Below are 18,519 nucleotides of genomic sequence, written 5' to 3'. Positions count from 1 at the left end.
AATTTTACCTCAAAAAAGCTGTAATAAAAATCTATAAAGAATACTATTACTTAGGCCAGGGAGAGAACACCAGGGGTGGGAGGGCATGCAGGAATCTACTCTGAACCCTGGTTCAGAACACCAACAGGTTCCCTAAGCACTAGCCTAGAGCAGACCCCCAAGTGTTCCTTCTCTCCCTAAAAGACTATTAGTATACTCAAGGCAGTGAATTCTTTAGTTAGTTCTAGAATCCTTAGTGTTTCAGAAAAACAGTCTTTGTCCTGAAAGATTTCTGACACCAACTTTACCATTGCTATTTTCACATTGTCTCTGACATGCATCCTATCAGCATCCTTCTCAGGAACTGGATCTGAGCTGTCCAGGTATGCCAGCAATCCTGGTGGCTGAAACAAAAAGCAATAGACAAAAACAACTGAAAATTCACTCTCAAAATGATATACAAGAAGATTTGGCCTCCATTACTCAAATACTGTGATCTAATACCCATCTAATGGGTAGCATTTATGAGATGGCAACTCATTATGATCTTTTAAGTAAATTAAAAAAAAAAAAGAAAAAATTCCTGATAGAATAAGATGACTCACTGATATTTTACTGGGCCAGAATATATAAATCTTTCCAGTAATTCAACTAACTTACCAAAATGCGTTTCAACAAGTTCGCCGCAGTTGCACTATCAGCTGTCCAGAGTCCCACTAAGTGTCTACTTAGCTGTCTGAAAAAAGCAGATGTTGAGAAAGGTTGCTGCTTTATCTCAGCTAGAACAGAAAGGAATTTTTAAGAATAAAATATCATATAAGAAATATGCCTATAGAAAATTATCATTCTAGATGTATGAGGTACAAATTGAATAATAGCTAATGTTTAAAAATTTTCAAGACATTAAAAACTTTCCTAAAAAATTCTTTTTTGTGTGTGTGTGCCAAACCCAGTGTCGCTCAGGGGTTACTTGTGGCTATGTGCTGAGAAATCATTCCTTGCTCTATTCTGTGGTTTTGAGAGGGATTTAAATGCCTCTGCTATAAAAAATTGGTATGAGTTCTGTGAGACATCCAAATAATCATCAAAGGGACAGTCTGAATTTAAATATTTATGCTACATTACTCTAAAGAAAAAATGTAACAGAAATTATATTTTGTTCTGTCACCAAAAGTGTATAAACTATTTATACCTATACGAGAGCCAACATATTTAAGTAATTACATTTGTAATTTGGCAAGCATATCTATCACTTTGAGCTATCTCCCTGTCCCAAAGCTCTTAAACTAATCTAAATCATGATAAGGGTATCTGAAAGGGTCACATATCAAGAATCATAAAGGAAAATAAAATGAGCTGAAACTCATAGAGCCTGTACTAAATAAATATAGTTGTTTTCTCAGATTTGATCATCATTATAAAAAATATTTGCTATTATTTAACTATGAAAGACTAAGTAAGGATGGGTCACAGGGGTCTCAAACTCAATTTACCTGGGGGCCACAGGAGGCAAAGTCGGGGTGATCCTTGAGTGCAAAGTCAGTAGTAAGCCTTGAACATTGAGGGGGGGTGTGACCCAAACAACAAAAGCAAAACAAAACAAAACAAAAAAAGATTCCTCTAGGGCAGGGCCACAAAATGTTGTATGGAGGGCCACAAACGGCCCGCGGGCCAGGAGTTTGAGACCCCTGGTCTAGAAAGATGGTACAGTTTGTTGAAGAAGCCTCCTTTGCCTGGGCAGGTCTCCATAGCACCTCTAGGAGTGATCCCTGAGCACAGAGCCAGAAGTAGTTTCAGACCACCAATGGGCATGACTTTAACTCCCAACCCAGAAAAGATTCAGATAGACATATATTATATTGGCTAGATATTAAGGTGTTATTTTTTAAATTAGTAAACAGTGCCCCAAATTGACCACAGATATCTAAAGCTGACTATGTGAAGTTTGCATATGGGATAACCTGCATAGAAAATGGGCACTTTTTAAATGGGTATGACTTTATGAAATCTATAGTACAAGAATGAAAAGAAGATATTGACATATATCAGAAGAAAAAACAAGGAGAAAAGGCCTGAAGTTCTAATATATTTTAAATATTTTTTCTATGCTCCAGCCCTAGATTAAGGGTACATTATCCGATAACTGGATAACTGGGGTAGGCTGAGGGGTGATAAACATATCCCCTCCCCACCCCCAGATTAGCCAGGGGCAGGGACAATGATCACTGGACACAATTTTTCTATCAGGAAAAGAAAAGGAGAACTGGGTGAGTCAAAAGGAAATGAAACATTTGTGTCATCCAAATACTTTGTTTTATGTAATATCTTTCCATTCTCTAAACAGAAAGTTGATTTATAGCAAATTAAATTGAACCTACCTATTTGTAAGCATCCTTTGATCTGAGCTTATTGTAAACATCGCAGTATGTAAATGTCGAGGTAAGGCACCTTCACTTAGGGCAAGCTCCTGCATTTTTGTAGCAATTTCTTTGTCACCTTCCTTTGGAAAAAGGGTGAGATGATCCCTAAAGCAACAATCTAGAGCAAGCTATCCGGGTTCTGTAAATCTAATTTTACAACTCTAGATAAAATAACTATTCAATATATAGTAATATTAAAATGTGTCCTCAATGACCCCCAAAACACATTTTTAATTATTTGCCTTTAGAATAAAAATTCAAATATTTCCAGACATATTTCTTTATGAATAAGCTCTGCCAATTTAATATTAAAGTTAGCTTAATTCTTTAAGTATAAATCAATCAATGAAAGGGAGAGATCTCAGAAACCAGCAATTTCTACTAAAAGTATCTACAGAGTTGGTTAATATTTTATTCATTATGGTGAACAAATTTTACTTTTTTTAAAAGAATGATCTAAGAGCAGTTCAGTTCTTTTTTTATGGCTTATACAAATTCATTTTGGCAACAGACTGAGGATCAAAGGTAATTACTAAGCAAGGGTAGTTATAAAACCTTGAATTAAAGAGAGCAGGATAATTAAGGCAACCTGTCAAGAAGTAAAAATACTCAGAATGCTAGTGGGGGGATAGAGTATAATCTATAGTACACCTGAATATGTACGGTATGAAAATAAACATGCAAGATAATAATCATTTGACAAATGACTCTGTAGTATTTATGTCTCATACATAAATATGTACTTAAATCATTCTCGACAGTACAGTCTTGGAAGAAATTCACCAAAATGGTAATTATACTTGTATGAGCCATTCATCTCTGGATGCAAATGGTATAAGTGATTTATTTTACTGCGTACAAGTATTTTTTTCTATACATCCCAATGTCTGTTCAAAAATCATATTAACTGCTTTCAGAAAACACAATGTGAGACATCTACCAAGAATTTCATTGAAAACCCAGTTTTTATCTAGTATCAATGCTGGTACTGACAATGAACCTAACATGGCTTGTAGTGAATTCAAAGTCAGCATTTTGGCATTCAATAACTATTTACAAATAAATGGCAACCTTTTGGTGGATCAATGTTAGCAACATACTTTTGATTTCATCATCCTAACTGTCATTGGTAACTTACTTTAAGCCAGGTGTGGCAAACAGGATTTTTACCCTCACTCATAGTGGCAAAATGTAATGTGTTTAATATATTATTGTTAAAATTAAATGCTTTTGTGTGAGTGTTTGTCTGTTTTGGCAGGTCACTACGTGGTGTGGCTCTCTGACTCTCACAGTTTAAAATTTTGGCTCTTTGTGTCGAACTTGTTCGCCACCACTGCTTTAAGCTTTGTAAATAAGATGTGCTATCTATACTGGGAAGTAAAATTGAGCGTACAACCCATTAGGAGGATAAGATAATGGGCATTTAGTGATAACTGTACTGAAAAAGGACATAAACACTGGCATTTCCGCTGTGTCTATATAACATTTTTAACAGGAAAATAAGAGTTTATAATAAATCTATGCATGTTATTTGTATTATATTTATGTTATTTATGTGTTATACTTATGATTACTAAGCCCTTTTTGATATGAATCAACCATTCTTATATGTAATGAAAATTACTACCATGACAATAATTCAAAACCATTTAGACTGATTTCATTATAAACTTTTCATACTAGCTGACTTTCCTGGCAATGCCCTCATCTTCTAAGCTAGGCAGAAGACTCAAGGAACTATAAAACTACAAGCAGTATCTGCTATCCCACCATAACAGACCTTATCTCTCTTTACACAATTACTAAGTATTTTAGCAAAAGAAACTAATTTTCTGTTGCCATTCTTATTTAGTCACACTTTGCTACAAAATCTTTGTTAATAGATTTCTTTTTTTTTTTCTTTTTGGTTTTTCAGGCAACACCTGTTTGATGCTCAGGGGTTACTCCTGGCTAAGCACTCAGAAAATGCCCTGGCTTGGGGGGACCATATGGGACGCCGGGCAGTCCTTCCTTGGCTAGCGCTTGCAAGGCAGACACCTTACCTCTAGCGTCACCTCACCAGCCCCTTGTTAATAGATTTCTAAAGTAGCCTTAATGCCTAAGGATTTTAATACTGTGATCACCAACCTGCTCACTTCCTCAAAAATAAGAAAGACTAAGTTTTTAAAATTATTTTAAAACAAAATAAAACTAAAAACAACACAAGAACAAAAGAATTTATTTTCTTGAAACCATTTAACTTTCAACTCGTTTGTTTTAAAGAATTATTAAATATCACTAATCAAAATAATCTCTAAATAAAGAATTAAAATAGCTTTTCTTACCCAGAAAAAATGTTTTTCAATAAAACACACAAATTAATTTTCAGCTTAACTTAAAACAGTCAATATTTAAGTTTAAAATTTCAAAATGTCTCACCTCTATTATTGCCTTCATAACCAATCCAGCTCCCTTTACAATTGCCATGGATGGATGCTTTGAAATGATTAAAAAAAAATATCAATGAAAAAAACAATTTTATTCAACATTTAGCTGTTACTCTATAAAGGATATACAATTTCAAGCAATTATACTTGGATGAGCCATAAATTTAGCAAAAGATACACCACAAAGTTAAATCCAGCTTGGTTAAGATTTGAGATATTCTTACAATAAAGCTCCATAAATACTTAAGAATTTATATTAGACAACTGACACTTAATTGAATTACATACTTGTTTGAATGATGCAAACATTATCATTGTAAACTGACAGCTATAATACATTATAATTTTTGAAATAAAAATATTTTATATATCTTATACAACTGTATGTACATAGTTTTGTATAAATTAATGAATGTTTTCCATTATTACTAGTACTTTTAAAACTCATTACTTGGGTAGCTGTAAATAAGCTAGAAATTTAAGACTATCATGGGGTGAAGGGTGATGGGCAGACTCATTTTCTAAGTAGACCATGACTACTTCTAAGATGCACCAAAAGGCACCATTAACTCTATACCCAACACCAATATCTGTGGGGTTAGACTGTGTTGAGTATTACTACACAAAAAAACCATATTCTAACAACAAACTGATGCCCCAAATGATTGTGAGATTAGCTGCTATTTAGTAAGCCAAGTACTAGCTCTCACCTGAAAGAGTTTGAAGAGGGTTCTTCCATTGGATGCTACCATCTCCAAGAGCATGTCAAACTGCTGCCCTTCCGTTGTCTCACTATATGGAGCACAGAGGGCAAAAGTAAGGAAGTCCAAGAGTGAACTAATGACTAGGGCACCAGTCCCATGATCCTGAAACAAAGTAATACATTGCCTTATGACCGAGAGCTGCATTTAAACTATGTAGGAGCAGGCTCCTTTCTGTTATTCCCTATTAGAAGTAAACATTTCATTTATCAATACCAGGTTCTAAATTTGATGATTCAAAGTAGTACCTGACTAACTAATATGGCAAATTCACTGCTCATGATAGCACAAAAGTTTCTAAAAGAACAAACTGAAAACTCAGTCAAATGTAGAGAAGAGCCAAGAATTTGTTGTGTAAAATGTAAAAAAGTGGTGCTCAGGAAGCACCACTCCTGGCCATAATTAAGCTGGAAGTATAGGATCTGGTGAGCTACTGCTATTTGCTTGCGCCCAGCAGTGCTGGGGCCACATACCTATATCAGGCTGTGCTCAAGGGGCCATGTGGTACTTAGGTTCAACACGGAGGTCTCATGTGTAAAAGCCAGTGCTATAGCCCTATGAGCTATCCCCCACAAGCTATAAAGAAAAAAATGCTCTTTCCAAACTCTGGCAAAAGGTTGACATTCCTTCTAGATGTTACAGACTGCTCAGTGCTAAAATATTTACCAATAACTAAGATTTGGTTTAACTGTTTTTATTATTTTTTTTAGCAAAAATCAGGAATATCATTGGAATATAATTAAAGGATTTGTAACAACCCTTCTCAGATAAATAGATATGTTACCATAAAATGTTAAGGACTGTGTTAAAAATTAAAAACCTATCTATGTTGCCTTTTTTTTTTTTTTTGGTTTTTGGGCCACACCCAGCGGTGCTCAGGGGTTACTCCTGGCTGTCTGCTCAGAAATAGCTCCTGGCAGGCACAGGGGACCATATGGGACACCGGGATTCGAACCAACAACTTTTGGTCCTGGATCGGCTGCTTGCAAGGCAAACACCGCTGTGCTATCTCTCCGGGCCCCACCTATGTTGCATTTTTAGTACACTACTTAATAATTACATGCTATTTTTTCACTGGGATACATTTAATCATAACTTACCACATGGGAATTAAATTTCTCCAGTAAGTTTTCCAGAAACTTCTTTGAAGAGAGAAGGGAAGCTTTGTTTAGCTGTTCTTGTCTTAAGTCATAGTCATCATGCATAGGCTGTTGGGTAAAAAGAGAGATAATTCACAAGCAGCTTCAGTGGCTTGCATCACACAAAAGTCATTTATTAAGAGTACTCAATGAACATCAAGTGAATTAAAAACCACCGCCTTTAGGGGCCGGAGCAGTGGTGCAAGCGGTATGGTTCCCTGAGCGTCACCAGGTGTGGCCCCAAAACCAAAAAAACAAACCAAACAAACAAACAAACAAAACAACAAACCACCACCTTTAAAGTTAAGGAGAGAACAAAAATTAGGATAAGACAAAGAGGCAGAGAAGATGATTTTCTTTGGATTTGAATAGATTTCTAAGTAACTTGTTACTGTCTAGAACATTGCACAAAGTGTGGTTAAAAATTGCCTCCCAGGCCTCATGCCGGAGGCCTTCTCCCTAGCCTGGGGAGAGCTGGGAGGCTTGGCAGGCCCCCAGCCATCCCCTTCTTTCTCCCCTGGACTCCAGCTCCCCCTGGGTGCTGGCTCAGATGGCCAGAAGTGGGTTCAGGTGGATTCTGAGGGGTCCTCAGGCTTCCCTCCTCCCTCCGTACTCCAGGGGGGAGGTGCATGGGGAGGAGGGCGGGCAGATATCTGGCTTCCGGTTTCCCCTTTGATTTTGAAGGCTAGCTCTTCTCAGGTATGGGGTTTGGGAGTCCCCATACTGAAGGCCTTCTTCCTAGCCTGGGGAAAGCTGGGATGCTTGGCAGGCCCCCTTCCGTCCCTCTCTTTTTACCCTAGACTCCAGGCCTTCCCTGGGTGCCAGTCCAGGTGGGCTCTATAGGGGTCATAAGGCTTTCTCCCTACCTCTCCCTACAGTAATGAGAATGCGCTTTGGGAGGAGGGCGGGTCGTTCTAGCACTGATTTATGTTGGGACAGTCACTGGAAATTTTTTCTCCTTGGTCTCCTATTGATAGTATTGTATGCATATAGTTTATATATGCATAATATCCACCTTGTATTGTGACCTTGATACTGCCCTTACAAAGCTCATTTCTAATCTTTTACTGCCTCAGTCCCAACCCTTATTTCCCCCCATCTTCCCATGTAGGTGCAGCTCATGACATGAAGCTCACCACATAGAGTGATGAGTGCAGTTAGAGAAATAACTACACTGAAAACTATCGTAACAATGTGAATGAATGAGGGAAATAGAAAGCCTGTCTTGAGTACAGGTGTGGTGGGGTGGGGAGGAGGGAGATCCGGGAATTTGGTGGTGGGAATCTTGCACTGGTGAAGGGGGGTGTTCTTTACATGACTGTTATCATACAACTACAATCATATTTGTAATCACAGTGTTTAAATAAAGATAATTAAAAAAAAGTGCCTCCCTTATAAAATGCAAAAACAACTTCTTTCCTCTCCATAATTACCTTTTTAAATTTGAAATACCATACTTCATATTTAAAAGGAAGCACTAAAATCCATAGCAAATACTTCTTTTTTTTTTTTTAAATATGGAACGCTTCACGAATTTGCGTGTCATCCTTGCGCAGGGGCCATGCTAATCTTCTCTGTATCGTTCCAGTTTTAGTATATGTGCTGCCGAAGCGAGCACAGCAAATACTTCTTTATCTCAAGTTGCCACTCTTTTGAATACTAAAATAACTGAGCACAGACAGGGGTCTCAAACTCAATTTACCTGGGAGCCTCAGGAGGCAAAGTCGGGGTGATCCTTGAGTGCAAAGTCAGTAGTAAGCCTTGAAGATTGGGGCGGGGTGTGTGACCCAAACAACTAAAACAAAACAAGATTCCTCTAGGGCAGGGCCACAAAATGTTCTATGGAGGGCCGTTTGCGGCCCGTGGGCTGCGAGTTTGAGACCCCTGGCACAGCAAAAGGATTCTAGACCAATAATTTGGAGTCAAGTTCTAATACTAATTCTCCTAAATGACCATAACTGATCTTTGACATTATGTTTCTTAAACTTATCTCACAGGATTATAAAGCTTAAATGAGACAGTTCATGTAAAACGCATAGCCAAAACCTAACAAAATTCTATGTTTGTTCATCCTATTGCTATCTCATGCTCTAATTATCTCACTCTAAAAATGAAACATCACTGCCTATGCTAACCCCCATCACCAAATTACATCAATTTTATGTCTTCCCAGAAATAAATCTTTTTTTTCTTTTTATTGTGATCAATGTGAATTATAAATCTTCCACAGATATATTTAAGGTACAAAGTGATGTTTGTTTGTTTGTATTTTTGGCCACACCCGGAGGTGCACAGGGGTTACTCTTAGTTCTGTGCTCAGAAATCACTCCTGGTAGGCTCAGGGGACCATATGGGATGCTAGAGATTGAACACTGGTCCATCCTGGGTCGTTGCGTGCAAACAAATGCCCTACCATTCTGCTATCACTCCAGTCCCCAGGAACAAATCTTAAACCAGCAAATAAGAAGTCTCTTTAATTGATACTAATAATCTGCCTGACAGACCCCTGCTATTCATTAAAGGAAATAACCTTGTCATATTCAATCTACTTCTTGCCTTGTGCAAATTCCTATTCTCTTAGGATGTAGAGATAGTATAGAAAGTACTATGTAGAGATAGTAGAGATAGTGGGTCCAAACCAGCTTCAATCCCCAGTATTCCATATGGTTCCTCGGCACTACCAGGAATGATTCCTGAGTGCAGAGCCAGGAGTAACACCCTGAGAGTCACTGAGTACAAGACTCCAAATATACAAATAAAATAAATTCCTTATTCTCATGCCCTTCTGCCTATAAACTATCAGTTGACATAAAGATTAATTTCCACTTTTCACCACTTACACACATGAGGGCACAGAGCATGTCCACAGAAGCATGGATCACTCCATTGTGGTTTCTTTTCAATGCTTTTACTACCTTCACTCCCAGGCGCTCCCGAAACCTGTAGAAAAACAAAAATATATACAGGTATATAGAGCATTATAATATAGCTTTATTCTTAACATAAGATATAAGAAGTCATTCAGAACACTCCCAAACAGCTTTTATGAAGCCAATATCACCTTGATACCAAAACCAGACTCAGACGCTGCCAAAAAAGAAAATTACAGACCAATATCCCTGATGAATGCTGATGCAAAGATCTTCAACAAAATCCTGGCAAATAGGATCCAATGCATCATCAAGAAGATCATACACTACAACCAAGTAGGTTTCATCCCAGGAATGCAAGGATGGTTTAACATCCGTAAATCTATCAACATCATACACAACATCAACAACAAGAAAAATAAAAATCACATGATCATATCAATAGATGCAGAGAAAGCATCTGAAAAGGTCCAACACCCATTCTTGATCAAAACTCTCAGCAAGATGGGAATGGAAGGAACCTTTCTCAATCTAGTTGAAGCCATCTACCACAAGCCAATGGCAAATATTATCCTCAATGGAGAAAAACTAAAAGCCTTTCCTCTAAATTCTGGTACAAGACAAGGCTGTCCGCTCTCACCACTCCTCTTCAACATAGTACTGGAAGTTCTTGCTATAGCGATCAGGCAAGAAAAAGATATCAAGGGAATCCAGATAGGAAAGGAAGAAGTCTGGGGCCGGGTAGGTGGCGCTGGAGGTAAGGTGTCTGCCTTGCAAGCGCTAGCCAAGGAAGGACCTCGGTTCGATCCCCCGGTGTCCCATATGGTCCCCCCAAGCCAGGGGCGATTTCTGAGCGCATAGCCAGGAGTAACCCCTGAGCGTCAAACGGGTGTGGCCCAAAAAAAAAAAAAAAAAAAAAAAGGAAAGGAAGAAGTCAAGCTCTCATTGTTTGCAGACGACATGATACTCTACTTAGAAAACCCTAAAGACTCTACCAAAAAGCTTCTAGAAACAATAGATTCATATAGCAAGGTGGCAGGCTACAAAATCAACCTATAGAAATCAATGGCCTTTTTATACACCAATGATAGGGAAGAGATGGAAGTCAGGGAGGCAATCTCATTCACAACAGTGCCACACAAACTCAAATACCTTGGAGTCAACTTGACCAAAGACGTGAAAACAAAGAAAACTATAAAGCCCTGCTCCAAGAAATAAGAGGACACATGGAAATGGAAACACATACCCTGCTCATGGATTGGCAGGATTAACATCATCAAAATGGCAATACTCCCCAGAGCATTATACAGATTTAATGCGATCCCCTTAAAAATACCCATGACATCGCTTCTCGACCTTTTGGCTAAGATCAAGTGTAAAAATACCCATGACATTCTTCAAAGAAGTGGATCAAACACTTATGAAGTTCATCTGGAACAATAAACACCCTCGAATAGCTAAAGCACACCTAGGGAAAAGGAAAATGGGAGGCATTATTTTCCCCAACTTTAAACTGTACTACAAAGCAATAGTGATCAAAACAGCATGGTATTGGAATAAAGACAGACTCTCAGATCAGTGGAATAGGCTTGAGTTCTCAGAGAACGTTCCCCAGACATACAATTACCTAATTTTTGACAAAGGAGCAAGAAATCCTAAGTGGAGCAGGGAAATTCTCTTCAACAAGTGGTACTGGCAGAACTGGTTAGCCACTTGCAAAAAAGCGAACATAGACCCCCAGTTAACATCATGTACGAAGGTAAAATCCAAATGGATTAAAGACGTTGATATCAGACCTGATACCATAAGGTATAAAGAACAACACGTCGGTAAAACACCCATGACATTGAGACTAAAGGCATCTTCAAGGAGGAAACTGCACTTTCCAAACAAATGGAAGCAGAGATCAACAGATGGGAATACATTAAACTGAGAAGCTTCTGCACCTCAAAAGAAATAGTGCCCAGGATACAAAAGTCACCCACTGAGTGGGAGAAACTATTCACCCAACACCCTTCAGATAAGGGGCTAATATCCAAAATATACAGGGCACTGACAGAACTTTACAAGAAACAAACATCTAATCCCATCAAAAAATGGGGAGAAGAAATGAACAGACACGTTGATAAAAAAGAAATACAAATGGCCAAAAGGCACATGAAAAAATGCTCCTCATCACTAATCATCAGGGAGATGCAAATCAAAACAACTCTGAGGTACCACCTCACACCGCAGAGATTGGCGCACATCACAAAGAATGAGAACAAGCGGTGTTGGCGGGATGTGGAGAGAAAGAAACTCTTATCCACTGCTGGTGGGAATGCCGTCTAGTCCAACCTCTATGGAAAGTGATATGGATATTCCTCCAAAATCTGGAAATTGAGCTTCCATTCGACCCAGCTATTCTACTCCTAGGGATATACCCTAAGAACACAAGAATACAATACAAAAACCCCTTCCTCACACCTATATTTATTGCAGCACTATTCACAATAGCCAGGCAATGGAAACAACCAAGATGCCTTTTAACAGACGAATGGCTAAAGAAACTATGGTACATATACACAATGGAATATTATGCAGCCGTCAGGAGAGATGAAGTCATGAAATTTTCCTATACATGGATGTACATGGAATCTATCATGCTGAGTGAAATAAGTCAGAGGGAGAGAGAGAGAGAGATGCAGAATAGTCTCACTCATCTATGGGTTTTAAGAAAAATAAAAGTCATTTTTGTAACAATCCTCAGAGACAATGAAGCTCACCACAAAGAGTGGTGAGTACAGCTATAGAAATAACTACACAGAGAACTACCATAATCAAGTGAATAAATGAGGGACTGGAAAGCCTGTCTGGAGTACAGGTGGGGGTGGGGTGGGATGGAGAGAGATTTGGGACATTGGTGGTGGGAATGTTGCACTGGTGAAGGGGGTGTTCTTTACATGACTGAAACCTAATCACAATCATTTATGTAATCAAGATGTTTAAATAAAGAAAACAATGAAAAAAGAAGTCATTCAAAATTCACACACTATCACTACAACAATTACTTATTTTGAATTCCACAAAACACATCTTTTATAATATGTCTTTTCTTTATAGGAAAACATTTTTGTCCTATTTGTTTTCATTAGTATAACATTAGTATAAGAAGTATAATGTATAACATACAATTTAAGGGGCATCACGGACCTTTGTGTGTAATGGATTCATTGTACCCATTACCAAAATTCCATTGTCATTTCATCACCAAATTTACTAGGAACATTCATAGTTGAATTTATCTTGAAGGTGTAGAGAGGGTATGTCAAAATATCAAAGCCAGAGATTCACAAGTTAGTCATGTGCTCTACCTCTGAGATACATCCATACAGTTTTACTTTGACTTTTTAAGTTAATTAAAACTAAAAAGGAAGAGACAATAGCCATACTGTCAGTATGGAAACAATCTCCCCTTCAGTTCCACCTATACTCCTTAAATTTCTCATGAGTAAAAACTACCATACTGTCATGTCATACAAAAGGTATAAAGATTTGGTCAGATATAAAGAAGTTATCTTAATTATTTTTTATTTTGGGATACCTGAGTTCCCTAAAGGAACATTTCAGAAGATAAGGGACAACTAACAGGTTGAACACATATGCTCTGCATGCTGAGGTAGCCCAGGTTGAATTCGTAGTACTACATGGACCCCAGAGCACTGCCACCTAGTCCTCCAGCACTGCCCATGTGATGCAGAAAATATTAGCAATGTAAGAAAACCACCCAGAAACAACTTACTTCGGAAGCTGAGTGAAGGCTAGAAATCCAGCTTTGGAAGCCACAAGCCTCCTCACAGCATGGAACTGACTTTCCAGTTCTGAATTTGAAGCTGCAAACTCTCCCTCTTGGGACAATAATGCTGTTATGGCATTATTGATCAGTTTTTCTTTGTTTTCTGAGAAGAGCCCCTATGTGAAGAAAGAGTATTTATTTTTAAAGTTTCCATGTGAAATTCAATGAAAATGAATAAACCATAACACAAGTGAGCTTACATCCTGCGTTACTGCATGCAAAACACCACTGTAGGAAATATTCGCGTTGAACCTGAACACAGCATCTGCAAAGTTGCCATCTGTAAGAAGATGAAAAGTCCAAAAAGACTCAGAAGTCTGCATTTCTGTCTCTTGAATTATTATTAAGAGGATGGAGGGAAACACAACTGCATTTAAATCAATACTTACTGGGTGGTGCAGCCAAGAATCTGAGATGAAGGCTCTCTACTTCCTCATCCACAGGCATACTGAGCAAGCCCCACCGCTGGCCTTTGTGAGTCGGAGTCATTTTCACGCAAACATCTCTGTTACCAGAGGCTCTTACTCCATCCAGCAAACTTGCTAGTAAGGAATCTCTAAGCAAGGTTAGAAGTAAAAAGATGTCAGGATTCACAATCAAGGAGAATTTCAGTTCAGGAAGCACAGACCCCTTAGCAGGTTAACTAATAGGGGGTCGGGTGTCTGTGTGAAACACTCAGGAAACCCTGGTAACTAAAAGAGCAGAAGCTTTTGCAGGAAATCTAAAATTCCAGCACAGCTCTTCACTTTGCTGTCATTTAACTTTGGACAAGTCAGTTCTGTACTGGAGCTTCAACATTTCTCTGGGCTTTCCATTTAGCAATTTTTAAGTTTTACTGAAACATAACTTTCAAAATTAAAATGGAGGTAGGTCATTACTGAGTACACTTTCAGAGCAGTGTAGTCAGTCATCCCACAACCAGCCTGGGTTCTCTGCCATTATCCCAAAGAGAACCTGTATGCCCATTTGTGAGAAAATTCCCTGACCTCAGCAACAACTTAGTTGCTTTCTTTCTCTATAGAGTTTTGCTTATGCAGGAAACTTCCATTAAGAGCATGAGATAGCAAACCACAAGATGGAAAAATATACTCGCAAGAGATATGTCTGACAGAGAACTGTTAGAATTCAACCATGAGAAATACAACATAGAGAATAATCCAAAGTCCTTAAAAGATATTTTACCTCTTCAAAAAAAAAAAAACAAGATATCACTATGCAAATATTGCATAATTTTTAATTTTTAATAAGGACAAAATTTGGTGAGGAAGCGGAACACCAGAACTCTCTCATTTATGGCTAGTGGGAGAGCAAAACAACACAGCTACTTTTGATAGTTTAGTGGTTTCCTACAAAATTGACCATCCTCTGACTATATAATTTAGCAATCACCTCCTCAGTATTTACTTCAAGGAACTGAAAACCCATGTTCACACAAAACTGTGAAACTGATGATTACCGCAGCTTTATTCAAAATGGACAAAATTTACAAGCTATCATGTATTGTTCAGTTAATGAATGGCTAAACTGTCACAATCTGACAATGAATTATCATTCAGCAATTAAAAGAAGTGAGCTAAGTAATGAACACCATGAAGACTAGAGTTGATCTCGTAGTACCTATCTGAAAGAGGCTAAGAGAATACCTGTTGTCATTACGAGGGAAAAAATGTGCTTGTAACACTGCAAGGTGATGGATGGATGGTAGATACACTTAAAAGTGATGATCTCTTAAAGCCTCTGAGATGATTCAGTAATCACATGAATACCTAAAACTAACATTTTTTATATCAATTCTACCTCAATAAAAACAAAAACTTGTCAAGCTATAAAATACATGGAGAAAACAAAAGAATCCTATTGAAGTAAGCATTCATCTGAACTTCAACTCCATGAGAGCACTGAAAAGACCAAACTCTGTAGACAGTAAGACAGTAAGTGATTGGGGAGGGGATGGATCCACAAAAGGGTCTCTGATACTCTGCTGATGGTTCAGATGCAGCAAAAGCATAAACAACACTATTGACACATCAATAGTATTAATAGTATTAGTGGCGTGTATTAAATAACACATCACTTCAGAAATGTTTTAAATATCAGTTGGCAAAGTTTAAAGAGATAGTGAAAGGGATAAATAAGCAGATACACAAATTTCAGAGAACTTTTAGGTAAGAGACAATATTCTGACACTGTAATATTGTACAGTGTATCATTATGCATTTGCCTAATCCATCAAATTAACACAAGGAAAAATATGAACCCTCAAGCACAATTAATTTTGGGTGGGTAATCATTTATCAATGTAATTCCTTTTTCTTAATATTATGTACTTTGATCAAATTTAAAAAATGTATCATTCTGGGGCTGGCGAGTGGCGCTAAAGGTAAGGTGTCTGCCTTGCAAGCGCTAGCCAAAGAAGGACCACGGTTCGATCCCCCAGTGTCCCATATGGTCCCCCCAAGCCAGGGGCAATTTCTGAGCGCTTAGCCAGGAGTAACCCCTGAGCATCAAACGGGTGTGGCCCGAAAAACCAAAAAAAAAAAAAGTATCATTCTGGCTTGATAATCGAAGATGTGGGGGAGTGGTGTGAGTATACATATAATATGTATATGTGTGTGTGGTGTGTGTGATTGTGTATGCAAATATATACTCACAGTAATATCTATCCTTTTTTGGTTAGTTTCTAAATATACCCCCCCATGTCTCCTTTTATTATTGTTTTACAGTCTAAAGTCTATTGTTTTAAAAAGTCTTTTTTTCTTTTCTGAACTGCTCTTGGATATTAGGTCTAAAAATAATCCAAAGTCACAAAGAAATGACTATACTGTCTGTTTTTTAATGCTTTAGTGAAAATGAATGGATATTTTTGCCTAAGGCTATTATCAGGATTAAACATCAAAGCACATGACAAACTATATACTTTGAGATTCTTTCTGTTAACATCTGCAAAATTATTTTTTATGGAGTGAGGAAGATGATACCCAGTGCTGGTGGGCTGCTCCCTCTAGTAAGTGCCAGGGATCAAACCCCTGAGCTCCGCTGGATATGGCCCAAACTCCTCCAAAAATGTATAGAAACTAAAATACTTTAAAAGTATAAAAGTGGGCCCGGAGAGACAGCACAGCGGTGTTTGCCTTGCAAGCAGCCGATCCAGGACCAAAGGTGGTTGGTTCGAATCCCGGTGTCCCATATGGTCCCCCGTGCCTGCCAGGAGCTATTTCTGAGCAGACAGCCAGGAGTAACCCCTGAGCACCGCTGGGTGTGGCCCAAAAACCAAAAAAAAAAAAAAGTATAAAAGTTAGCTTCACTGGCTAATCATATCACCATTTCTATTCTTCTTTAAGAATTTGAACTGAATAAATAATTATAAATATGCAATAAATGTCCTTTCCTAAATTACATGATCCAAAAAGCTCAAGGTATTTTTTTCATAACAGGTTTATGGGAAATGAAGACAGTACAATATGCTGGAATCTATGTTGTATGCAGGAGGCCCCAGTTCAGTACCTGGTACTGCATAGTCCTTTCACCACCACCACTGAGAGCAACTCCCAAGCATGAGTAGCCCTCAGCACTGCGAGATGTAGCCCAAATTCCTTCCCCACCCCCATGAAAAATAAAAGAAGGTTCTCATTTTTATTGCATTTATACCACTATGAGATAAAATGGCTTCCAGTAGTATAGAATTTATGCTTAGGACTTGTTACATAACCATACCTACCAGCAAAGTGCCAATAACTTCTCCCATTGTCTTCAAGTCCCTTCTCATCAGACATTGCCCTCCTGTGTGACTGTCCCCTTCCTAGGAGTCTCAGCTCTATTATTAGTGCTATTTGTATTCATTCATTAGTCCCTTCCTTTGATGCAGTGAAAAAGGAAATAATACTGTTGGTGGGATCACAGATTTGCTCAGTCTCCTACAGAAAGCCAGACTTCTCCCAAAAATTGAAACTACAACTACCAGATAATCCAACAATTCACTCCTTGGTATCTATCCCAAGGACACAACATAGTTTGAATCCAAGAAGCTCTCGATTTAAATCTTTCTTTTTCATCTCTGAGGGAGTACTTTTGTCACCCCCATACATAGTCACAGAAGCTTGATGAATAAAAAAAAAACAGATACCTTTCTGTTGAAGAGTACTTCCTTATTTGCCCTTTTATAAATTCAATGGTAAAAATTTGAGGATTTTCAGAGTCACAAACCAGTGCAAATACCTAGTGAAAATAAAGGTTAAATTCAATGAAAAATAATTTCATTAGAAAAATTACAGTTTGCTTCAAATATTTAACAAAATTATTTTTAAAAGTTTCATGCTTACAATACCAAAATTTAAGAGATGTTTAAAAACCCCATTCAAATTTTAAAATAATTAGAATGAAAATTTTCATTGGGGCCAGGCGAGGCCTCAAAGACTGGAGCATAAGCTTTTTATGTGGGAAAATGGGCTGGGGAAGGAGGGTAACCTCTAAGCACTGAACTGAAAGAAGCTCAAAGCCCAAAGGAAATTTTCACTGTTAGTATATATATACTTATGCAAAAACACTTAATAGGAACATTAATCTTGCTATATTATTGTTCTAGCACCAGTAAATATAACATTATAAAGGATGTTATTGTGTCCCATTTTTAGGCAGACAAAATATTAAGAAATTATTGTTAGATCTCCGTATCTAGGAGTTCAAAACCTGGGAAATTTGACCAATCACAGAGGGAAAATACAAACTATGTAGTTAGGTCTGCAATTAAAGTTTTACATCTGTACTGAACTTGTACAAACTTACTTCTTGCCATTAGTCCCTAAAATAGTATATGTGGGATTATGGGATTTGTCTGTCTCTATGTCAATCAACTCCCCCATGGTTTCTCATTGGATGTTATTTTATGAATGTAGCACCTCCGATTAGTAATGCAACCGGATGGTCTTCCCATAATCCCACAAGCATAGACTTTGTATAAGGCCATGCTAAGTAAGCAAGAGATTTCTAGATACAGAGAGTATCGAGAAGTAATATAGGCTATATGCAAAAGCATTTTATAAAAAGGATATGAGAAACCACAAATTTTGGTTAACAATGAGGGTCACAGAAC

At 37.9% G+C, this 18,519-nt stretch overlaps 1 protein-coding gene and 1 non-coding gene across 2 annotated transcripts in view; both read right to left on the bottom strand.

Moving 5' to 3' along the window:
- Window positions 1-18,519, bottom strand: part of DNAJC13 (DnaJ heat shock protein family (Hsp40) member C13) — a 121,012-nt gene that overhangs the window by 69,104 nt on the left and 33,389 nt on the right. Inside the window, exons 9-19 of the mRNA XM_049766484.1 lie at window positions 17,554-17,645; window positions 13,820-13,986; window positions 13,631-13,710; window positions 13,377-13,546; window positions 9,566-9,665; window positions 6,687-6,794; window positions 5,536-5,691; window positions 4,818-4,874; window positions 2,358-2,479; window positions 640-715; window positions 288-383 (exon numbers count right to left, since the gene is read on the bottom strand). Coding sequence (XP_049622441.1) covers window positions 288-383; window positions 640-715; window positions 2,358-2,479; window positions 4,818-4,874; window positions 5,536-5,691; window positions 6,687-6,794; window positions 9,566-9,665; window positions 13,377-13,546; window positions 13,631-13,710; window positions 13,820-13,986; window positions 17,554-17,645 — 1,224 coding nt within the window. The remainder of the gene's footprint in view (window positions 1-287; window positions 384-639; window positions 716-2,357; window positions 2,480-4,817; window positions 4,875-5,535; window positions 5,692-6,686; window positions 6,795-9,565; window positions 9,666-13,376; window positions 13,547-13,630; window positions 13,711-13,819; window positions 13,987-17,553; window positions 17,646-18,519) is intronic.
- On the bottom strand, window positions 8,237-8,343 carry LOC125998307 (U6 spliceosomal RNA). The gene has a single exon (XR_007491898.1). It is a non-coding gene; the product is annotated as a U6 spliceosomal RNA (small nuclear RNA).

The sequence above is a fragment of the Suncus etruscus genome, chromosome 20 (genome assembly GCF_024139225.1).
Source record: "Suncus etruscus isolate mSunEtr1 chromosome 20, mSunEtr1.pri.cur, whole genome shotgun sequence".
Classification (NCBI taxonomy): domain Eukaryota; kingdom Metazoa; phylum Chordata; class Mammalia; order Eulipotyphla; family Soricidae; genus Suncus; species Suncus etruscus.
This window is presented reverse-complemented; position numbering and strand designations above follow the sequence as displayed.